Below are 20,417 nucleotides of genomic sequence, written 5' to 3' on the forward strand. Positions count from 1 at the left end.
CCTGGCTAATAGCTATTGATGGGCCTCACCTCCATGCATTTATCTAGCTCTTTTTTGAACCCTGTTAAAGTCCTAATCTTCACAACTTCCTCTGGCAAGGAGTTCCACAGGTTGACTGTGCATTGCATGAAGAAAAAATTCCTTTTGTTTTAAACCTGCTACCTATTCATTTCTTTTGGTGACCCCTCGTTCTTGTGTTATGGGAACAAGTAAATAACTTTTCCTTATTCACTTTCTCCACACCAGTCATGATTTTATAGACCTCTAGCATCTCCCCCCTTAGTCTCCTCTTTTCTAAACTGAAAAAGTCCCAGTCTTGTTAATCTCTCTTCATACGGGATTCGTTCCAATCCCCTCATCATTTTTGTTGCCCTTTTCTGAACTTTTTTTTTCCTGCTACACAGTTACCCAGCGTGTGCCAAACGACCTGCACTCTGCCAGCACCACGACATATGAGAGCAGAGCTGCTACAGCTGGTTTCAAATGCAAATCTTGCCCAATTTCCTCCGTGCTTTACGCAAGCTGTGGGCAACTCGTCTAATGGGGCACATTTGGCGCCAGATCTGACTGAGAGGATGTACGGCCCCACCAAGGGGACTCTTTTTTCCTTGTGCGCTTTCATACTTTTGGGGGGGTTGGCTCTTTGGATGGGGGGCATTGGGAACAGGGTACAGGGCCTGACATCTCTGGAAAATACAGAATACACCTAGCTGATCCCAGTGTGAGTACAGAAATGGGATATGGAGTATTTCACTGCTAGGGGGTGCCAGTCCTAAACCCACCCGAGGTTGGGGGAACCAGCTGACTCCGGGGGATCAGGGAGTGGATATAGGACCTTTTCCCTCTAGGATGCCAGTCTGTCTAATCTCTCTCACTCTTGAGCTCCTGGCCTCTCGGGGATATGGGTGCCTGAGTGTGGCAGGCGCGGTTAGACAGACGGATCAAGCAGGTATTGATCAAAGACCGAAATTTCTCTGCCGGCAGTGGGGTAGGTCCCAGACTGAGCTGGGCTGCTGGCCAGCCTGCTAAAAAATGTACGGGCAAGGAGGGGGAGAGCAATGTGTGTCGTCTATAGCATTCACCTGCTTATCGGTTAATCGACTACACTATAACATCCCTAGGGTGTTCTTTTCTCCATGGGGCTAGATCAGGCCGGTTGCTGAGGGTAGGGAGGAGGAGCCAGGGTTCCGGCAGGGCTCTGCCCCAAGTGTTGGCAAATACCCTGTAAGCTGTGATTCAGGCTTCCTTTCGCCCCTCCCTGGGGGCAACCTTTCCCAGGCCTCCCTGGGTTCTTCAGACCCTTTCTGGGAGGGATCGGTGCCAGGAAAGCTTTCCCAGGAACTGCAGGGTGTTTGTGTTGGGGCGGGGAGGGGATGTATGAAGTTCCTTTAGAACGGCTCCATTCTTGCGCCGCTCTGATGAGGTTAGGCTGTTTTGGGGTGTGGGGGGATGTGGGGGAGGTGAGCGTGGGGAACATATCATGGGTGTGTTCACTATGGGGATGGGCTGCCCTATTAAGTCCTGCTAGGAGCAGTGCTAGGAAGTCCTGCTGGGGGGGGGGGGGCTCTCCCTGGGAACCGAGTTTGCATCCGCACAATCTTTGCCTTACCTCCCCCTGATCTCAACAACGCTCATCTGGGCCGGCCATCCCCATTCAGGGCCTCCTCTGGTGGTGGGGGGGGGGGGTAAAGGGTGACTCAATAGATCCTGCAGGGGGTAGGACGTAACCTTGTATTAAGGGGGAAACTGAGGCACGGAGCACGGACTCACCTCCAGGTCCAGCGGGAGGCAGGGTTTGAATTGGCTCCCAACCCTCTGGACTCACCACTAGACCCTCCCCTAGTTTGTGCTCCCTCGCTGTGTTGGGTGAGAGGCTCCCGCAGAGCTTCGGGGTTCCCCTTGGGTGGGGAGCAGCGCTTGCAGCTGCCCCAGGCTGGCATAGGCCAGGCAGGCAGCACAGAGCCGGAGCGCTGGTCCTGCCAGCCGCACACTGCCACTGGGAGGATAAATTCTGTGGTTCACGCTTGCCTCAGGAGGCTGCGTTTTCCAAGTGGGCAAATGACGGGGCCTTCGAGAGGGGGGCCCCGCAGCAGGCCCAGGTGTTAGGGAGCAGCGAGCGGTGGGTCCAGGGTGAGCCAGGCTGGTAGGTCCCCCTGCGGCCAAGAGGCAGCCCTTGAAAGCCAGGCGAATGGGTGCTGCGCAGGGGAATAGCAGAGGAACCCCGGAAGCTCCCATCTCATGTCCATGTGGAGGGCAGAAAACAAAGGCTGTGGAAATGGCCCTTTCGCCATCCCCTCTGGGTCTCATCTCTGTCACACACCAGCGGTTTGCACCCCTTGACGCAGGGGCGGGGAATCTTTTTTGGGTCCGGGGGCCGCGGATCCTCAGAAAAATCAGTCGGAGGCCAGGGGATGTGGGGAGGCGGGAGGGAGGGGGAGCTGGAGGGCCAGCCCCGGCTCTGCAATGCTGGGGGAGGCCTTAGGGGCCAGATGCAGGCAACCCAGGGGCCGCATGGCCCTTAGGTTCCCCACCCCTGCCTTAGCAGATCTGTCCTTGTAGCACTGCTGGAGGCTCAGGATGGTAACGGCCTGGTGTGCACTAAGTCCCACCCCGCGAGCTGTGGCAGGGGCAAAGGAAAAGAGGCCCAACAGGCATGTTTTATTGTGGCTCCATCCCATGGCAGCACCCGCCCCCGCCCTTGATTGGCACCATTTGGAGGGGAGACCAGGGGAATAGGGGTCAGGAGAGCAAGGCAACCTTACATTCACCCTCCCCCCCAGCACCCACCGGGCTGAGCTCAGCCCCTCTGCTCCAGCTGTTGCAGTCAGGCGTGCGGGGTTACAGTCCCACTCTGGTTTGGTAACCTCAGGTGCCAGGTTGCAATGACTGGGGCAGGATGCAGGCCAGCCTGGCAGGACACGGGAGTTACCCTGGAGGGGGTCAGGGACACGGAACAAAGTCGCAAGCCGATGGGAAAATCACAGGCGCTGTGATGTGTTTCAGGCTGTGACAATCCTGGGAGCCTTCCAGGGCTGTGTAAATTGTATGGGCCCTGTGCACCTAAACTAGCAGCCCCCACCAGCTGCTCCCTGCCAGTCAGAGGTCGCTGCACGGACCTAATCCCAGCTGCTTAGGCAGGAGGAGTTCGTCAGCGAGGGAAAAAGCCCTTTTGGTGCATAATCTGTGTCTGCACCGACACCCTCCCACAGGGCTTCCCTGAGACTCTGGGCTCTTGAGGCCCTGTTACCAGCCTCCTGAGCCCAGACACCTTTGGAGTCCCAGCTATTTTCGGTCTTTCTCAGACACGACTCTGACTCCTGTTGTCCTCTGTCCTGCCAGGCCCTGCTGTGCCGTGCACGTGGTCGGGGAGCTCCCGGCTTCTTCCTGACTCCACCATCTTTATTTTCTTTAGGGACATGAGTGGTGGGGAGGGGCCACTTGGACTCCTGAGAGGCACTTGCAGCCCTGGCTGGTTGTGGAAACTTCCTGTACTTGAGAGATCCAGGACGGCCAATCTGGGAGCCCTGGTGATGTCGTCCTGGAGCCTCCTTTGTCAAGAGCTGTCTGGGCACTGTCAGGCCACCAGGCTCCAGTATGCTTGGCCCCCGTGGGGAGTTTCCCCAGCTTTCCCTCTTTCATCAGGAATCTTGTCTCACTCATCAGTCTGATTGGCCTAGAAATTGACCAGCTCCTGGTGGGCCCCAGCCACACTCACCTGGTCTGGGGAACAGGTGGGGGCCCCCTAAACCCTGCTGCAATTTGAATAGCACCCGGGAACAGCCAATGGGGCAGCAGGCTGGATAGGGGAGCAGAAGAGGCCAGAAGAGGTGAATGAGAACCCAGCGATCATGCTCCATAAACCTCCTGCCCTGCATCCCAGGAAGAAGGAAAGAGAAGTTCGAAAAAGGAGAGCAGCGAGGTCACTAGGAGGATGCAGGACAGTTAGTGGGGTGAGGATGGGACCTAGCTAGGGAGTCAGGGGGAGATGTTTTCCAGGTCAAGCAGTTCCCAATATTTTATCTCAGCTTAGAAAACGCCCCAAGAGAGAGGAGGCCGTGGCAGGACCTGGCCCCAGAGTTCATGCCCCAACCTGCCCCTGTGTCCCAGGTCCTTTTCCCTGACCGGGCAGTTGTATTTACATCCTGAGGTAGCGCCACGGGATGAGGTGGAGTCATCCAGGAGGGTGGGGCTGCCCCAAGCAGGCGTGAGGTTATCTTGTTTTGCAGCCTAGGAGCCAGAAAGCTTCCTGGATCTATCAGTTCACTGCAATTAATAATTCACTCTCTTCTCGCCCCAGGGAATCCCCTCCCCCACCAGCGAAACACACGAGATCAAAGGCAAATCGCATTCTCCCTCCAGCCAGAGGGTCTGCTTGTTTTTAGGAGGAGGCCAGAAACGTGCTTTTATTGCAGGGCAGGGACAAGCCAATGCTTCCAAACAGCACCCCGAAGCGGTTCCATGCACGGGAGAGTGGGGAGTCCCTCATGCAGAGGGCAGGTGCCAATGCCCACCCGGGGCGCAGCCCCCCACGCTGGGGCACAGAGCTGAGATCGGGGGGGGTGCAGCGGCTAAATTGCCCCCCAGAAATGCCAGCCCCCCAACCGCAAGAGGGAAGCAATGGAGAGACGCCCCCAGGGTGGGGAGCCAGCTGCCCTGGCCAGGGACGGGCGTGGGGGCCAGCGGGCAGCAGCCCCCCCCCAACCCAGCCCAGGGGTTGCGTGAGGACGCGCGCAGCCCGCCAGCTGATCCGCAGACAGAAGCCCCGCCCCCTTTCCCTGGCTTCGCGACCCAATCAGCGTGCAGCGGGGGCGGGGCCGCTTTCGCCCTCACTTGAGGCCGCCGCGCGCGTCAGCTGGTGCTGGCAGAGGCAGGCCGGGAGCCGGGGCTGCGGGCGCAGGAGCCCCGGGCGCGCGCGCGGGGGACTGCGCGAGAGGGGTGCTGCTGGGGGCGGGGCCTGGCTCGCGCCCCACCCCCTTGCAGCTGCGCCCCGCGGGGGTGGGGGCCATGTGGCCGGGCACGTGGAGGAAGGTGCTTGCAGGGAGCAGCCCCCTGCCCAGCGCTGCTGTCAGGTGTGTGTGTGGGGGGGGTCCCCTAAGCTGGGGGGGCGCCGGGGGCAGCAGCAGCAGAGGGCATGGGCTGTTTGCTTGGGCTGGCTCCTAGCCCCCAGCTCAGGGCATGTGGCTGCATAACCCGGAGCCAGTGGCTTCCCCCCCCCCCCCTTGCTGGGGTCCCAGGTGTAATGGGCTGGGGGGCGCTGTGCGACCGTAGCTCACGGGGTGCTGGGCAAGGGGCTGCCAGGAGCCCCAGGATGGGCTCTGAGCTGGCAGAGGCCCCAGGTGGCAAATGCTGCAGCGGCAGGGACCGTCCTGCTGCTGTCTGTGATTGGGGGTGGGGGGTATTGTCTGTGCAATCCCAGGTGGGGGTGGATGCACAGGCCTGCAGCCCTCTGTGGGTGCAGCAGCAGCCCCTTTGCTCATGAGAGAGCATCTGTTTGCCCGGGTGGGGCAGTCTGTGCACCCGTGAGGATCTCCCCTGCTGGGCAGGAGCCCTGCGGCCTGGGCGGATTGGATGGGATGATGGGAAGGTGCCTGGCACGAGGCTCCTTCCAGAGCTGGGACCCAGAGTGAAGATTCCAGCCTCTTGCCCAGCCGGGCAGGGGTGGGTAGTATTGGCATGAGGGCACTGGGTCTGGCCGTGTCTAGTGGCAGTGCTTGGTAGCCTCGGTAGAAGATGCTAAACTGGCCACCCAATGTACCTGGCCTACAGCATGATGCTGCTCATGGGTAGGAGAGTCTCTTTGCTGCTGTGCCCGGCCATGGGTCACGGATTAGCCACAGGGCTGGGAATCTCTTGCCCCGTGCCCATCGCTCGGGGCAGTGTCACCTCTGGGTTTTGTCTCCGGTTGCTTTCAGGCTGGCCAAGCGGCTCTATTGCCCCGCCGGGAAGAGAGACACCATCTTCGCTCTGTCTTCGGGCCACGGGAAATGCGGAGTGGCCGTGATCCGGACCAGCGGCCCTGCCAGCGGGACGGCCCTGCGGCGTCTAACCGGGCAGCAGGAACTGCCGCGGCCTAGAGCCGTCACCTTGCGGAGGATCCGCGACCCCAGCTCTGCGGAGACCCTGGACAGGGGCCTGGTCATCTGGTTCCCAGGTTAGAACTGATACCTGCAGCATCCACCCTTGTACACAGGGCCTTTTGGGCACGTTACCCGCACAAATTTCTCTATCCCTTCCACACTGTAGGGACACACACCTTTACCCAGTTCCTAGGACTCAAGGTGCAACCCTGTTAATTTATACATCCACCCGTACCCAATTCCTAGGGCTCAGGGGGCATCTTCCTGTGGGTTTTGCTGGATCTTTAGCCACTGAAAGAGCCTCACACAGTAATATCCTTATCCTCTATTTATTGACAATTCTCAAACAAGCAGAATACACATGCTAAGCACGCAGCATCATGCTCACCAATGCGGGTGCAGGCAGACTTCCCCTGTTGGCCAGGCAATATCAGCCTCTCTGGTCTTAGGCTGTCTCTCGTTGGTGAGTTCTTCTTTCCAGGTCTTCCCCCTCCTCCTGGTCTTCTTCCAGCCTTTTCTTCCTTCTGTTACTTCTGATCTGCTTTCTGATCTCCTTCTTGGACTCCAGTTATATAATGAAACCTGAGTCTTGCTTAGCTAGACCTTAACCAATTATTTTAGTATAATTTTACTAATCAATCATAACAAAATTACCTAACCAATCACACCCCGCCACCTTAATGGACTTACACCTAGCAAAATTAATTAGACAACAGACAGAAACAGTTACAAACCAGACAGAGATCACACAGTCAAACAATAGGAAAGAGTAATGACAATGAACATAGAATGATAATAGAGATGTAGCCGTGTTAGTCTGGTCTAGCTGAAACAAAAAACAGGACGATGTAGCACTTTAATAAACCATCTTGTTAGTCTTTAAGTGATGAGCTTTCGTGGGCCAGAAGTGGGTCTGGCCCACGAAAGCTCATCACCTAATAAACCATCTTGTTAGTCTTTAAAGTGCTGCATAGTCCTGTTTTTCGTTTCATCATAGGATGAGGATTCCACAACCTTCTCTATTGATAAGCAGTTTCTTGCCAGACAGAATGGTGGGACTTAAGTTTTCTTTACCCATCTTGGGATCTGTTTCTTTATCTGGTGATAGTGGGGGAGTGATCAGAGCAAAGTCCCCTCCTCACAGCCTGGACCCCTCCTCAAAGTCCCCTCCTCGCAGTCCCCTCCCCACACACTTTTTAATACAATTTAGACGGAACTGTGAGTAGGAGACTCCAGGCCTTAAAGCTAATGGCTGCTGCTCTTCAGTCTGGCTGCAGAAGGTGGCTTTGGTTCAGGCCTAGCACAGGCCTTCCAACAGAAAAGCCACATTGTTACAGGCAGCTCCCACCTGGGATTCACATGGGGACTGACAAGCAATGAGCTACCGGGAGATATTGAATCTGTCGCACACGGTGATGTGTGCTCTCTGGTGGCCCTCACTAGCTGGATGGGGGGAGCTGCCCCCTAATAAACCCCTGGCCCGATCAGCTTTGTCCGCCCAGGCTGCGTTTGCTCCCGCAGCCCCTTCTAGAGCGGCTTGATCTCTCGTTCCTGTCTGCAGTTCCCAACGCTGACACTGCACTGCGGGGGTACCTGCAGCGAGGTGTCCAGTCTAGCCTTCTATAGGCACGTGCTTATTTACAGCCCCTCTCTCCCATAGGGATCCCTCCACCCCCACTACATAGATGGGGTTCTCAGTTGCATCCTCCTGGTCATTAAAGACCCATCTTTGCTCTCACTGCGCTGACCTCATCTGGGGTGCTCTCGGCAGCGTCTGCAGAATTGGGTCCAAAATGGAGGCCGGTCGCACAAACTGGAGAAATGGTCTGAGGTCAATAGGATGAAGTTCAATAAGGACGAATGCAAAGTGCTCCACTTCGGAAGGAACAATCCGTTTCACCCGTACAGAACGGGAAGCGACTGTCGAGGAAGGAGTCCTGCAGAAAGGGAGCTAGGGGTGAGTGCACCACAAGCTAAATAGGAGTCAACCGTGGGACACTGTTGCAAAAAAAACCACACGTGATTCTAGGCTGCATGAATAGGAGTGTGGTGAGCAAGACACGGGAAGTCATTCTGCCGCTCTGCTCTGTGCTGATTAGGCCTCAGTTGGAGGATTGTGTCCAGTTCCGGGCACCACATTTCAGGAAAGATGGGGAGAAATTGGAGAAGGTCCAGAGAAGAGCAACAAAAATGATGAGAACATGAGCTGGGAGGGAAAGCTGAAAGAACTGGGCTTGTTTAGTTTGGAAAAGAGAAGACGGAGAGGGGACAGGAGAGCAGTTTTCAAGTACCTAAAAGGGTGTCACAAGGAGGAGGGAGACAAATTGTTCTCCTTGGCCTCTGAGGACAGGACAAGAAGCAATGGGCTTGAATTGCAGCAAGGGAGGTTGAAGTTGGACATTAGGAAACACTTCCTAGCGGTCAGGGTAGTGAAATGCTGGAATAAATTGTGTGGGGGGGTTGTGGAATCTTTATCCCTGGAGAGATTTAAGAGCAGGTTGGACAGACGCCTGTCAGGGATGATCTAGATGGTGCTTGGTCCTGCCATGAGTGCAGGGGACTAGACATGATGAGTGCTATGACTCAATGATGCTACGTCATTATGACCATGTCTGGGCCAGGCCGGGGCGGGTCTGTCCTCCTTGCAGTGCCCGGACCCTTCACTTGCATGTGGCATGAGGCAGGCGAGTTGGGTTTTCCACTTGTCTGATAAATCTGCCACCTCTCTCTCCACACTGGTGGTGTCTTGCCCTTTGTGTGCAAGGGAAGCAGAACTGCATAGCTCCGTGGGTCATAAGCCCCGTACTGTGAACCACTTAGGAGGAGTTTTCCTTTAACTCCAGAGCTTTTGGGGCAGGAAGATCCCAGCTCTGTCCGTGGTGCGTCCACAAGGCTCCAAAGAGGTCATGGGTTTCTTACGGCCTTAACCAACAGCATTGCGTGCCGTGGTCTATTCTCTGTACCTCCCCCTCCTTTTCTGTGGTTGAGTACTCTGGCCTAAAAACAGGATCTTTGCTTCCTTCTCTGTTCCCCGCCTAGTCCCACAAGGCTGCCAGCGAGCGGCTGTGATATCGTGGCCCTGGGCAAAGTAAACACTCGCTGCAAGTGGCACCTACGGGCACAGAGGGGAGCCTCCCAGAAAGCGCCCGGTGCCCGGGCAGAATTCCAATGAGGATGTTGTCTGAGGGCGAGTGGCTCTTCAGCAGACGCTGAAGGGCTGAGAGGTTCCCACATGCTTTTCCCAGTCGCTTTCCTGTGGCTAAATCGGGGGATAGTCAGAGCAGGGTTTGGCATCCCTGGTGATGGGAGGGGATGGGGCCGGCTGCCAGCCATACCCTAATTACTAATGAGCTAATCTATGCGGAGTTGGGATTGGATTTGCTTTCAGCAGCGGCTCTCTCCTGTGATACCACATGCCCCTCTGGGGGCAGAAGCTGTGGGGACTAGGGAGTAAAATCCCACTTAACCGGTTAAACATTACGTTTAACGGATTAATTAATTAACTAAACGGGGGTGGCGGGGCTGGAGCAGCCCCTCCTGCCAACGATCTATAAAATCAGGCCCGATGTGGAGAAAGTGAATAAGGAAAAGTTAGTGACTTGTTCCCATCACATAAGAACTAGGGTCACCAAATGAAATGAATAGGCAGCAGGTTTTAAACAAACCAAAGGCAGTATTTCTTTGCACAACGCACAGTCAACCTGTGGAACTCCTTGCCAGAGGATGCTGTGAAGGCCAGGACTTATGACGGGGCTCAAAAAAGAGGGCGATAAATCCATGGAGGTTAGGTCCATCAATACTTATTAGCCAAGCTGGACAGGAATGGTGTCCCTGGCCTCTGTTTGTCAGAGGCTGGGAGGGATCACTTGATGATTCCCTGTTCTGTTCACTTCTTCTGGGGCACCTGGCACAGGCCACTGTCGGCAGATGGGACACTGGGCTAGATGGCCCTTTAGTCTGACCAGTATGGCCGTTCTGTTCTTATGGTAGGATGATGCCAACTGGCTAACCATTCGCATCCCTAGCTGGGTCTGACCCCGGGATTCGTGGAGCTGAGCAAGCCCCCGTCTCTCTTGTCTGAGCTAGTGACTCCTGCAGCTCTGCAGCCATAGACAGCTGTGCCTCGAGCGCCCTCCAGTGGGGGACAGAGCCAGGCCGTGGAGTGTGCGTGACACCCATGACTGGATTTCAGAGTCTGGGATCATCTCTGCTCTAGGAAGCCGAGCAGGGCGGGTCGCGTGTCATAGAGATGGGACCCAGGAATGGCGTGTGGGGCTCAATCGTGGCTGGATTGCAGGCCGGGATTTCGGGAACGTGGGCTGGGCTCCCAGCAGGGCCAGGGTCCCATGTAAGGGACTGAGGGACCGGATAGCTGGACCGTTCTACTTACTGGGTGCTGGGATTTCCCAGAAACCCACCCCCAGGCCTTGGCTCTCTGACCCCCCTCCCCAGGTCGGAGCTGAAGCACTAGGAGTTCCTGGTGCCTTTCTCAAAAGCAGGGCTGTTAACTCTGTTCTGCACCCCGGCCGTCGGATTCGCCTTTGCTCCCTGCCGAGCTCGCCATGGGGGCTGTCAAACCAGCTGCAGCCAGAGGTGGCTGCCTTTGAGTGGCGGGGGAAGCGATTTGTGGACGGGGCTCTGCGTGAAGGCACCTGTCGGGGAGCCACTCCCCTTGCCCCGCCTCCATCCCCGTCGGGTTCTGATCTGCAGATGGGGCTTTTAATTCCTTCCCGGCCGTCCTTCGTCTCCGCTGCCTGTCCCATCCCGGCAGCACCTTGGTCCTTACTCTAACTGACGGGCCCGTGTCCGATCCTGACGGCGCCAGCGCGGAGACAGACGGAGCTGCTTTGATGGTTAATCCTGTGCCAGCCCCGAGTGGGCGGCTCCCCCCGGGGGCCACGTGCCCTAGTGTCTGACGGGTCCTGTGCTTTGCAGGGCCCTACAGCTTCACCGGCGAGGACTGCGCTGAACTGCACGTCCATGGCGGGCCGGCGGTGGTGAGCGGCGTGCTCCAGGCCTTGGGTGAGCGTCTCCTTCCCTCCCTCTGCAAATCAGCGAGCCGGGTTCTCGGTCGCTCTGTCCCTGCTGCGCTCTGGGCTTGGAGGGGGAAGTATGGCCCAGACAACGGGATGACTCCCTGGCTGGGGTGGAGCAGGCATCAGGGCACTGCCCAGGCGACAGGCCATGCTGAGGAGTGGCCAGAGCTTACCAGAGCTTGTTTTTGTGTCTCGCTAGTGCAAGAGGAGCTGAGTGTATGCTAGAGTCAACCTGTGGAACTCCTTGCCAGAGGATGTGGTGAAGGCTAGAACTTAACCAAAAAGAGCTAGATATTTCTGGAGTTTCGTTCCATCGATGGCTATTAGCCAGGATGGGTAGGAATGGTGTCCCCAGCCTCTGTTTCTCTGGAAATGGGGTGACGGGAGGGATCATGTGAGGGTTCCCTGTTGTGTTCCCTGCCTCTGGGGCACCTGGCGCTGGCCACTGTGGGCAGACAGGACACTGGGGTGGATGGACTGTTGGTCTGACCCAGTCTGGTCGTTCTTATGTTCTTAGAGCAGCCTGGAGGCTCGCCAGGCAGCAGGGCCTGAGTGGGGGGTCCTCTGGGGTCCCCTGTGGCCCCTTCTCCTGGGGGGGAGCTCTCTCCCCCCAGAACTGCGCGAGGAGGGGTGCCCCGGGGGCCCCGCTGAGGTTTGCTGCATGTGTCTTTTCCAGGGCGCCTGCCCGGCCTGCGCCCGGCCGACCCCGGTGAGTTCACCAAGCGGGCGTTCCAGAACGGCAAGCTGGGCCTGACCGAGGTGGAGGGGCTGGGCGACCTCATCCACGCCGAGACGGAGGCCCAGAGGCGGCAGGCCCTGCGGCAGATGGAGGGGGAGCTGGAGCAGCTGTACCAGCTCTGGAGCGACGCACTCACCAAGGCAAGCGCCCCGTGTCCCCGGCCCCGAACGCCTGGGCTGGGAGCAGAGGGAGGGAAGGGGGGGACCCCGGCCTCTCATCCTGACTCCGACTGAGTCGCTCCATCCCTGTGGGCCTTGGTTCCCATGGTAACCGGGGTGCCGGTACCAGCCCTCCTTTGCCACGTGCTTGGAGCTCCTTGGGGGGCCGAGGGGTTAAATAGTTTTGCCCCGCCTGGTATTACCCCGTCCCCAAGCTCTGCCTTTGGCTGCACCCCACTCCCTCCCCAGACGGAGTTAGAATCCGACCAGGCCCACCCCGAGCTGGAGGGACTGAACTCCGCAGGCCGAGGGGGGACGTCAGAGGGTCGTGTAAGAGACCTGGCCTCCCAGGAGCTCGGGTCTGCCCGTCGCTGCTGATCAGGGAGGGGAGCAAAGGTTGAGCCCGAATCCTGCAGTCGGAGCCTGGGTGCGGGAGTCTGACCGGACAGCAGGATCGGGGCCGTCCTTCGTGACGGGCCTTCCCCTTGTCTGCCCCTCAGGCCCTGGCCCACCTAGAAGCCTTTATCGACTTCAGCGAAGAGGACAACCTAGAGGAGGGCATGCTGGCTGAAGGTGAGCGGTGCTGGCAGCATCCCCCGGGCCGAGGCCATCTGTGCCTTGCACGAGGGTGACGCAGGGGCACGAGGCTGCTAGGGCCGAATTCCCATAGTGGCAGAGGGAAGAGGCTTTTGTGTTGGTTTCTTTTATTAAAATCCTAGAACAGTAGAACTGGAAGGGCACTCGAGGTCACCCGGTCCCACCCCCTGCCCTCACGGCAGGACCACGCACCTGATAGTTGCCTGTCCAACCTGCTCTTCAATAGCTCCAATGACGGATCCGAGCAATTCTGGGTCAGCGCCTTTGAAAAATAGAATGACTCTTTTGTTGGGCAAACTCCCCTTGATTTCATACCGGAATCTAAACTCTGAGCCCTCAAACTGGTGGCCGATAGAGGTGCTGACCTGCCTGTGGTACGGGCTTCGGACTGGCCTGAGTTAATTCCTAGCTCTGCCACAGACTCACTGTGTGGCCCCGGGCATGTCACTTAATCTAGTCTGGGACTCCATTTCTCTCTGTGGTGCAGGAGGGGTGACCGGTCCTCCCTTTATCTTGCAGACTGAGTGCTCTGTGGGGCAGAGACTGCCTGCAGGAAGGGGGCCCCACCTTGAGCAGGGTCCACACTGTGCACTTCTGTCTTTGAGGGGTTCCCATACGGCATGAACCCTAACAGCCTGCCCAGGCAGCTGTGCCCGATCGCTGCAGGCTCGGGGCTGCTTCGGGTTTGCTTGTGTCCCTCCATTCGCACCGTGTCCCCGTGTCACTTTGCTGCTTCCCTCCCTGCGCTCCGGGATGCCGACTCGTGACCCGGTCTCAGTGGACGCGGCCGTGCGGCGGCTGGAGGAGGAGGTGAGGGGACACCTGCAGGACGGGCGGCGCGGGGAGCGGCTGCGCGGGGGAGTCCACGTGGTGATCGCCGGCCCCACCAACGCCGGCAAAAGCAGCCTGCTCAACCTCCTGTGTGAGTCGGGGGCGGGGGGGGCTCCATCCGCAGCTCTCAGGACCCCCCCCCCCCAGTGCCTTAGCGTCTTGGCCGACCCCGGGGATTGGACCGGGGCCTCCAGACCCCAAAGCGCTGGGCTACGTAGCTTGCACCCGACAGCCCGGATCGGTACAGGGGGCTGGGGTGCTCCGTGGATCAGGCAGGGTGCTCCGGCCAGTGGGTTACCATGGTGCCCCCTTCCTCGGCACCCCAGACACCATCCTGCCACTCTCCCCATGCGCCTGCAGAATTGGCCCCCGGAGCCAAAGTCTTCAGCCCCTGCTGTTTGGGTTTTGTGTGTTTGTGCTGCGGTTGGGCGGGGTGGGGGTGAGGCTCTGGATCGGGGCACCCCCTCCCCGGGGGGGGGGGCCTCCATTTGCTTATTTGGGTTTGAGAGGGGCTGGGCTGACGATGGTTATTGCTAAGGAGAAACCGGCTCGGGAGGAGACGTGCTGGGAAGCTCCCAGTTCCCGCTAGAGGGCAGCATGGGACTCTGCCGGGTGCAGGGTGGGCGCTGAGTCCCTGGCTCCGTACCCACGGGCTGTCCTGGGCCGGGTGGGTGGTTGATATCAGCAGCAGGACAGGGCCTTGGAAGGATGCAGGGGGGTGATACAGCCGCCTTCCCCTCCCTCCCCCCCCCCCCCCGCCCCAGCTACCACATGATGGATTAGGGGTCTTGGACTAGTGTGGAGGGGCCCCCTCTGTATGGGTTGGACTGGGGGGAGCTGTTGGGTCCAGCCCCCCCTTTTGTCTCTGTCCCCCACTGGCCTCGCCAGGTTCAGGGTCTGATGACTGCAGGACGCCTCTGGCAAGGAGGTGGGGGCCAGGGCTTGCTAGGTCTCGGGGCCAAGGGAGGTGTGGTGGGGGGCAGCACCCCCATGCTGAGGGCTCCTCCATCCTGTCTCCCCTGTGTCTCCCCCCCAGTGCCAGGCCTCACCACCGATTGTTCCCAGCCTGGCCCCCGGACTCCCCCCTAACCGCCCCGCTCTCCCCGTCCAGGCCAGAGGCCGGCGGCCATCGTGTCTCCCGTTGCCGGGACGACGCGGGACGTGGTGGAGTCGGCGCTGAACATCGGCGGCTACCCGGTGGTGCTGAGCGACACGGCCGGGCTGCGGGAGACCCAGGACCCTGTCGAGCGGGAGGGTGTGAGCCGAGCTCGGGAGAGGTGAGATGGGGGGAGGGCCTGTTGTGTGCCCCCCACGGGCTTTGTTTGGGGAAATAGGAATTGCGGGGAGGGGATTTAGGGGGGGCAACCAGGCTGGGAAAACGGGGGGCTGTGGGTCAGAGTTGAGGGGTGTTGGCAGGGTGGGGATAGCAGGGGCTGCGAGGGTGGGATAACGGGGGGGCTGTGGGTCAGGATTGAGGGGTGCCAGCAGGATAAGGATAATGGGGGGGGGCTGTGAGGCGGGGGGCACTTGGCTAAGGCGAGAGGGAATTGCAAGTCTGCGAGTTAGGCTGGGGGAATCATGGGGGGGGGGGGCAGGCTGCCTCTCTCTGTCCCGTCCATTCGGGCTCCCGGTGGGGGAGTGAGGCACTGAGTGTGGGGCAGGTCCCCAGACCCGCTCCCCCTGGCTGTGAGGGGGGGGTTGTGCTCCTTTGGGGGGGACACAGCACCCGAGCAGGGCGGAGCCATGCCCTCATGGTACCAGGAACCCCACGTTTGCCACCCGTTGGGAGCGAGCGCCATCTCTGCAGCGGGCCCCGCTCCTGTGGGGCAGGGGTCCCGCTGGGCCTGGGGCTGCCTCCGTAGCCAGCGACACGGCCCTTTTCCTCTCCAGGCTGCAGCGAGCGGACATGGTTTTGGCCGTGCTGGCCGCCGTGGATCTCACCCCGGAGCCCGGCTGCCTCGCCGACGCCCTGCGAGCCGTCCTGCCCCCCGGCACCCCAGCCCGGCCGGCGCCCTGCATCCTGGTCCTGAACAAGGCCGACCTGCTGGAGGAGGGGCACCGGGGGGCCCTGCTGGGAGCCTGCGGGGAGGGGGCGCTGCCTCCCGCCTGCCTGCTCTCCTGCAAGACCGGGGAGGGCGTTGACAGCCTCCTGGGCCGGCTGGGGATGCAGCTGGAGCAGCTGTGAGTTCCCGGGATTAACAGGGGAGGGGTGGGGTGGGTGGGATAAGCTAAGCCTGGCTTTGGAGGCAGGGGTGGGGTCTTGGGAGCTGGGCCCTGGGGGGCTGTTCTCTGCCGGAGGGTGCTGTGGGACCCCTGGCAGGGGGGCGCTGTACGGGGCTCGGAACAGGGCTGGTAGGAGCTGTTGGAAATCAGGGAAGATGCTGCAAACTCTGTGGGGAGTTAACTCCGCTGCCGGCTTGGCTCTAAACAATGGAGCCTCTTCCGGCCCGCTGGTGAGCTCCGTCCCCTCCGTGTCCACACAGCGCCCAGCCCAGCAGGGCCTTGATCCCCATGCATGCTGGGGCAGGCGAGATCAGGGCCCCGCTGGGCCAGGCGCTGCACCGATAACTGGCCTTGCCTCATGGAGCTCGCAGCCTGAATCGATAAATGGTGGGAGGGGAAACTGAGGCGAAGCAACGTGTCCTCACCCAACCTCACTCCGCAGGACGTGGCAGAGCTGGGAGTAGAGTCCAGCTCTCCGAGCCCCAGCCTGGTGCTCTGACCACTAGGCAACCCCGCCTCCTTCAAAGCACAAACACTGCTCCGCAGGAAAACCAGAGCCACGAGAATGGGCAAGAGCTTTGAGAGGCCTCTGATTTCCAGCTGTTCCCGCTGGCAAAGCCGGCAACTGGCTCCCTGCCCGTAGTGTCTCAGGTCTGTGCCCCCTTCGGGCTCCACTCTGGTGGCAGTGGGACTAGGACTCGCCCCTGGAGCTAGAGGAGAATCGCCATCAGCTGCAAGCAGTACAGGGCTTATGACACACAGCAGTGCAGAAGGCAGCAATGCCACCAGCTGCCCGAAGCTTCTGTTTGGTTTCCTAAGTGAGCCGGGAAATGGGTGTGACCCCTCTTTTTGTCCGCCAGGTGCGGCGACCCTCTGGCCGGCTCCCCGAGCCTCACGCAGGCACGGCACCGCCTCCACCTCACCAGCTGCCTGGCCTCGCTGGGCGGGTACCACAGCTACAAGGCCCTGGATCTGGTGCTGGCTGCTGAGGAGCTGCGGCTGGCTCGCAGGCACCTGGGGAAGATCACGGGCCGGGTCAGCGCCGAGGAGATCCTGGATATCATCTTCAGGGACTTCTGTGTCGGGAAGTGAGGGGCGGCGGGGCTCCGGTCAGAGCACGTGCATGGCATTGTGGGACGAGCGGGGGGCTGTGTCAGCTGAGCCCTGGCAGCCCAGGAGGAGCCGGGTCTGAGCCGCTGTGGCTGTGATGAGTTTGCGGGTCTCAGCAACACTCCGGCAGCAGCTGTCCCCAGGGCAGGAGTGCAGTGAGCTCGGGAGGTGGGAGAACTGGAGGGACCAGGGGTCTGAGTGTGGGGACCCCAGGGCTGGGAGTGTGGGGGGGGGAGGGGGGAGGCTTGCAGGCTAGGACTGAGGGGCAGCTGCAGCTGGGGGCTCAGAGGACAGCTCCCTCCCCCCCGCCCCGCTCTCGAGGCTGTTTGCTCCCCGTTATGTTTATTAAACCCCCTCGGGTCCCTTTCCCTGCCCTGCCCTGCGATCTGTTCTTTCCTCCCACCAGAGGGTAGGGCCCCTCCACGGACCTCATGGTATTAGGCCGTGACCAGCAGCACTGGGTGGGGGAAGAGGCCCAGGGGAGATTGTCCATGGACTATTTTCCTTCTTTCCAGGGGCGGCGGAACACCTGGCCCTCGGGGAAGCCGTGTGTGCGGAGGGAAACGGCTGGGCCTCTGTTCTGTACCGCCCTGAGGAGCCGAGGGGGAGGCTGGCTGAGGGCTTTGGGGGGGGGCGGTGCTCCCTTTAACAAGGAGGGTTAACGATACTTTGCCAGAGCAGGGTCCAAGAGCTTTTCTCGCGTGAATGAATTCAGCCCTGAAGGCCCCACTTGACGGGGGAAACTGAGGCAGGGGGGAGGGCGTCTCCCCTTTGAGCCAACTGTGTGCTTAGGCCTGGCTGCTGCAGGAGGGGATAGAGCAGGCAGGGTGTGGTGGGGCAGGAGGCGCGGGGACAGGTTCCCCCTTGTGCTGCGGTTGCGGTGGGGAACTGGAGCTGCCGGGCCCTGGTGGGGGCAGAGCCAAGAATGGAACCCAGGCGGCCGGCTCTGGGGGCCACCTGCTCTGGCCTCCAGCCTCCAGGGGCAGCAGGGGGGTGGGTGCCCAGGCAGGAGCTGGTGCTGCCCTTCCTAGACTAACCAGCGGGGGGCGCTGCGCCTCAGGGTGAGCCCAGGTCTCTCCAGGCAGGCTGGGCAAAAGCAGCTGCCCCAGGCCTCTGTGCTATGAGCGCTGGGGCTGAAGGAGAATCCCTGTTAGCTGTGTGGGGCCTATGACACACGACTGAGCAGTTCAGCATCCAGCCAGCAAAGGTGCACCCACTCTCTGGTTGCACCCACTCTCTGGTGGCGGAGGGTGTGTCTCCTGGAATTCCCCTCTTCTCCCCCCTGTCCCGGCTAGGAAGGGAAGCCAGGATTCCTGTCTCCCCGACCCACTGTGGCGGGGTCGGAGCTGAGCGTGGGGGGCTGGGCCCCTGCTCCGTGACGCAGCCTGCTTCCTGCAAGCCCTTTCTAGGGGCTGTGCCCCCTCCCGCCTTGGCAGCTGGGCTCAGTTTCCCGTCCCTGGCCTTTGGCTCCTCTGCCTCCTTGGCCCCGGGCCCTCCCCTGGGGCTCGTTACGGTGGGGCTCCCGGCCTCCTGCTGAGGAAGCCCTTGTTTTGACGGGTTATTTATAGAGGATTTCCTGACTCTCCTGCCAGTACCGAGCTTTTCCCCTGCTCTTCCATGAAGTGCGGCGGGGGCAGAACCCAGAGCCAAGTCGTCTCCCTCTCCCCCCTCGGGCCCATCCCCTGCAGGGCGGCTGCCCTGGGACCTGGCAGCAGCTAGGTGAGCGCTACCAGACCCAGCAGCGGCAGAGCTGGCAAACCGCGGCGGAGGCCTGATTGTCTGTTCCCTCCTCGTGCCGAGGGGAGGGCGCGTCTGCCTGGCGCTACGCCACCTTTGTGCACCCGCTGGCCGCGGGCAGGGCCCTGCCTGGTGCCAGCCACAGCAGCCTGGGGGCGGCTCGGACGTGCGCTCTGCTCCCGATAGCTCCAGCCCCGGTGCACACGGCTGCAGCCACGCAGCTGAGTTTCCCAGGGGGCAGCGAGGCTGCTGGTAGCCAGCACCCTTGGGTGCTACCCCCAGGCTCTGCTAGGCCAGCCGTGCTGCCTCCCCAGGGGAGGGTGTAGCTGCACCTAGAGCGAGGAAGGAGGGGGGGGTCATGGTTTCCGAATGCTGCAAGCGAGGGCTGTGACGTAGTGGGGGGGCTGTCTGCTCTGTCCTCTGGGGTTCGCCTGCGTTGTGATGTGATTCCCAGTGACCCACCCACATGGGTATGGCCCAGACACCTAGGTCCAGCTGGAGCAGATAACAAGGCTCTTGGGGGGTGGAGGGGAGGGAAGAGACACAGGAAGGAAGCTGGAGACGGCCACCTGGCTGGGGGGCAGGGACTGGGAGCTGGACAGTGCTGGGAAAACATGGAGAGGAGACTCAGCTGAGTACTGGGGGGTTGAGGGGCTTGTGGTCCCCTAACCCAAGGGGTCTGAGGCTGCCCGGCCCTGACTCCTGTAACCACATCACGTCTGTGCTGAGCTGTGTCCTGGAGAAGCACTAAACCCCCTTTATTCTACTGCCTGGCGGAGTCTCGTCTTGCTGCAGACGGGGGTGCAGGATCGGGGGGTACCCGCCGCCTCCACAAGGGGACAATTGTTTGTCTCAGCTGGGGGGGGGGGACACCTACAGGCCCCCGCTCTGGCAAGCGCCTACCCTGTGGCCTTGTGCAACCAGAGCCAATCAATGACGGGGGGGAGAACCGTTCCTGCTCCCTGCAACCTTATCTGCTAATTGGGGTTCAGTCCCATGAGCCTGTAGGTGGGAAAGAAGGGGGGGTTAGGAAGGGGGGGCTCTCCCCTCGCAGCCCATGCTGGCCTCGTCCCTGCACCATGTTACGGGGGTTCAAAGAGGGGGGTGGTTCTCCCCTCATGAAACCATTGGTTCATTTTAATGCCCCCCCCCCCCAGCATGTCCTGCTCCAATACCACCGCTGGGGGGGTCCTTTTACCCCCCCAAATCCTGCTCCCCGATTCCAAAGGGCAGTTGGATCCATAATTACCCGTGAGTCCTGCTCTGTGCTGGAGCCTTGCGGTGGCCGAGGGAAGCGAGCGATTCCGGTGGCCACGGCGGCTGGATGGAATCTAAGCCCGAGGCGGATGCAAGGCCTTCCCCAAGGTGTTTGCAAGTCAGCCCAGCGAGGAAACGCCGAGTACACGCTCGCACGGGGCGATAAAGTCCCGCCGTAAATCATGGCCCGGCGACAGCCCGCTGGCTGCCAGCTCTGCTGTCCTGCGGGTCTCGAAATGAACCTCCCGCTGGCGTCCCGAAGCGACCCAGCCGCGCGGCAGGGCTAACGCAGTCAACGGGAGTCGCTGTGCCCCTCGCGCGGTGTCCTCCTGCCACGCTGGTAGTATCGTGTGGCGCTGGGGAGCAGGACTCTGGGCCTGGCTTGGGGAGGGACAGTGAGGCCTAGCAGGTAGAGAGGCACAGGCGTCAAAAGACTCCTGGGCTCTGTCTACACTGGTGCGATTATTTTCCAGAATAACGGCGTTGCACAAGAGGGTTTTTCTTGCGCAAGAAGGGGCCGGGTAGATGCTCCTTCTGGCCCAAGAGGCTCTTCCGCAAAATGGCGGCTTATTAGGTATGCAAATGAGGCTCGGCGATATTCCACGCTTAGCCTCATTTGCATATTTCTGCCACAAGATCACGCCAGTGTAGA

General features: G+C 60.4%; 1 protein-coding gene across 1 annotated transcript; it reads left to right on the top strand.

Moving 5' to 3' along the window:
* Nucleotides 1-4,864: 4,864 nt before the first annotated feature.
* Nucleotides 4,865-18,209, top strand: GTPBP3 (GTP binding protein 3, mitochondrial). Its single transcript, XM_075902783.1, has 9 exons — nt 4,865-5,069; nt 5,913-6,151; nt 11,013-11,099; nt 11,790-11,992; nt 12,511-12,583; nt 13,386-13,529; nt 14,550-14,715; nt 15,329-15,619; nt 16,522-18,209. The coding sequence occupies exons 1-9, from the start codon at nt 5,005-5,007 to the stop codon at nt 16,751-16,753; spliced, it is 1,500 nt and encodes a 499-aa protein (XP_075758898.1). The 5' UTR covers nt 4,865-5,004; the 3' UTR covers nt 16,754-18,209.
* Nucleotides 18,210-20,417: the final 2,208 nt, after the last annotated feature.

The sequence above is a fragment of the Pelodiscus sinensis genome, chromosome 19 (assembly GCF_049634645.1).
Source record: "Pelodiscus sinensis isolate JC-2024 chromosome 19, ASM4963464v1, whole genome shotgun sequence".
Taxonomy (NCBI): Eukaryota; Metazoa; Chordata; order Testudines; family Trionychidae; genus Pelodiscus; species Pelodiscus sinensis.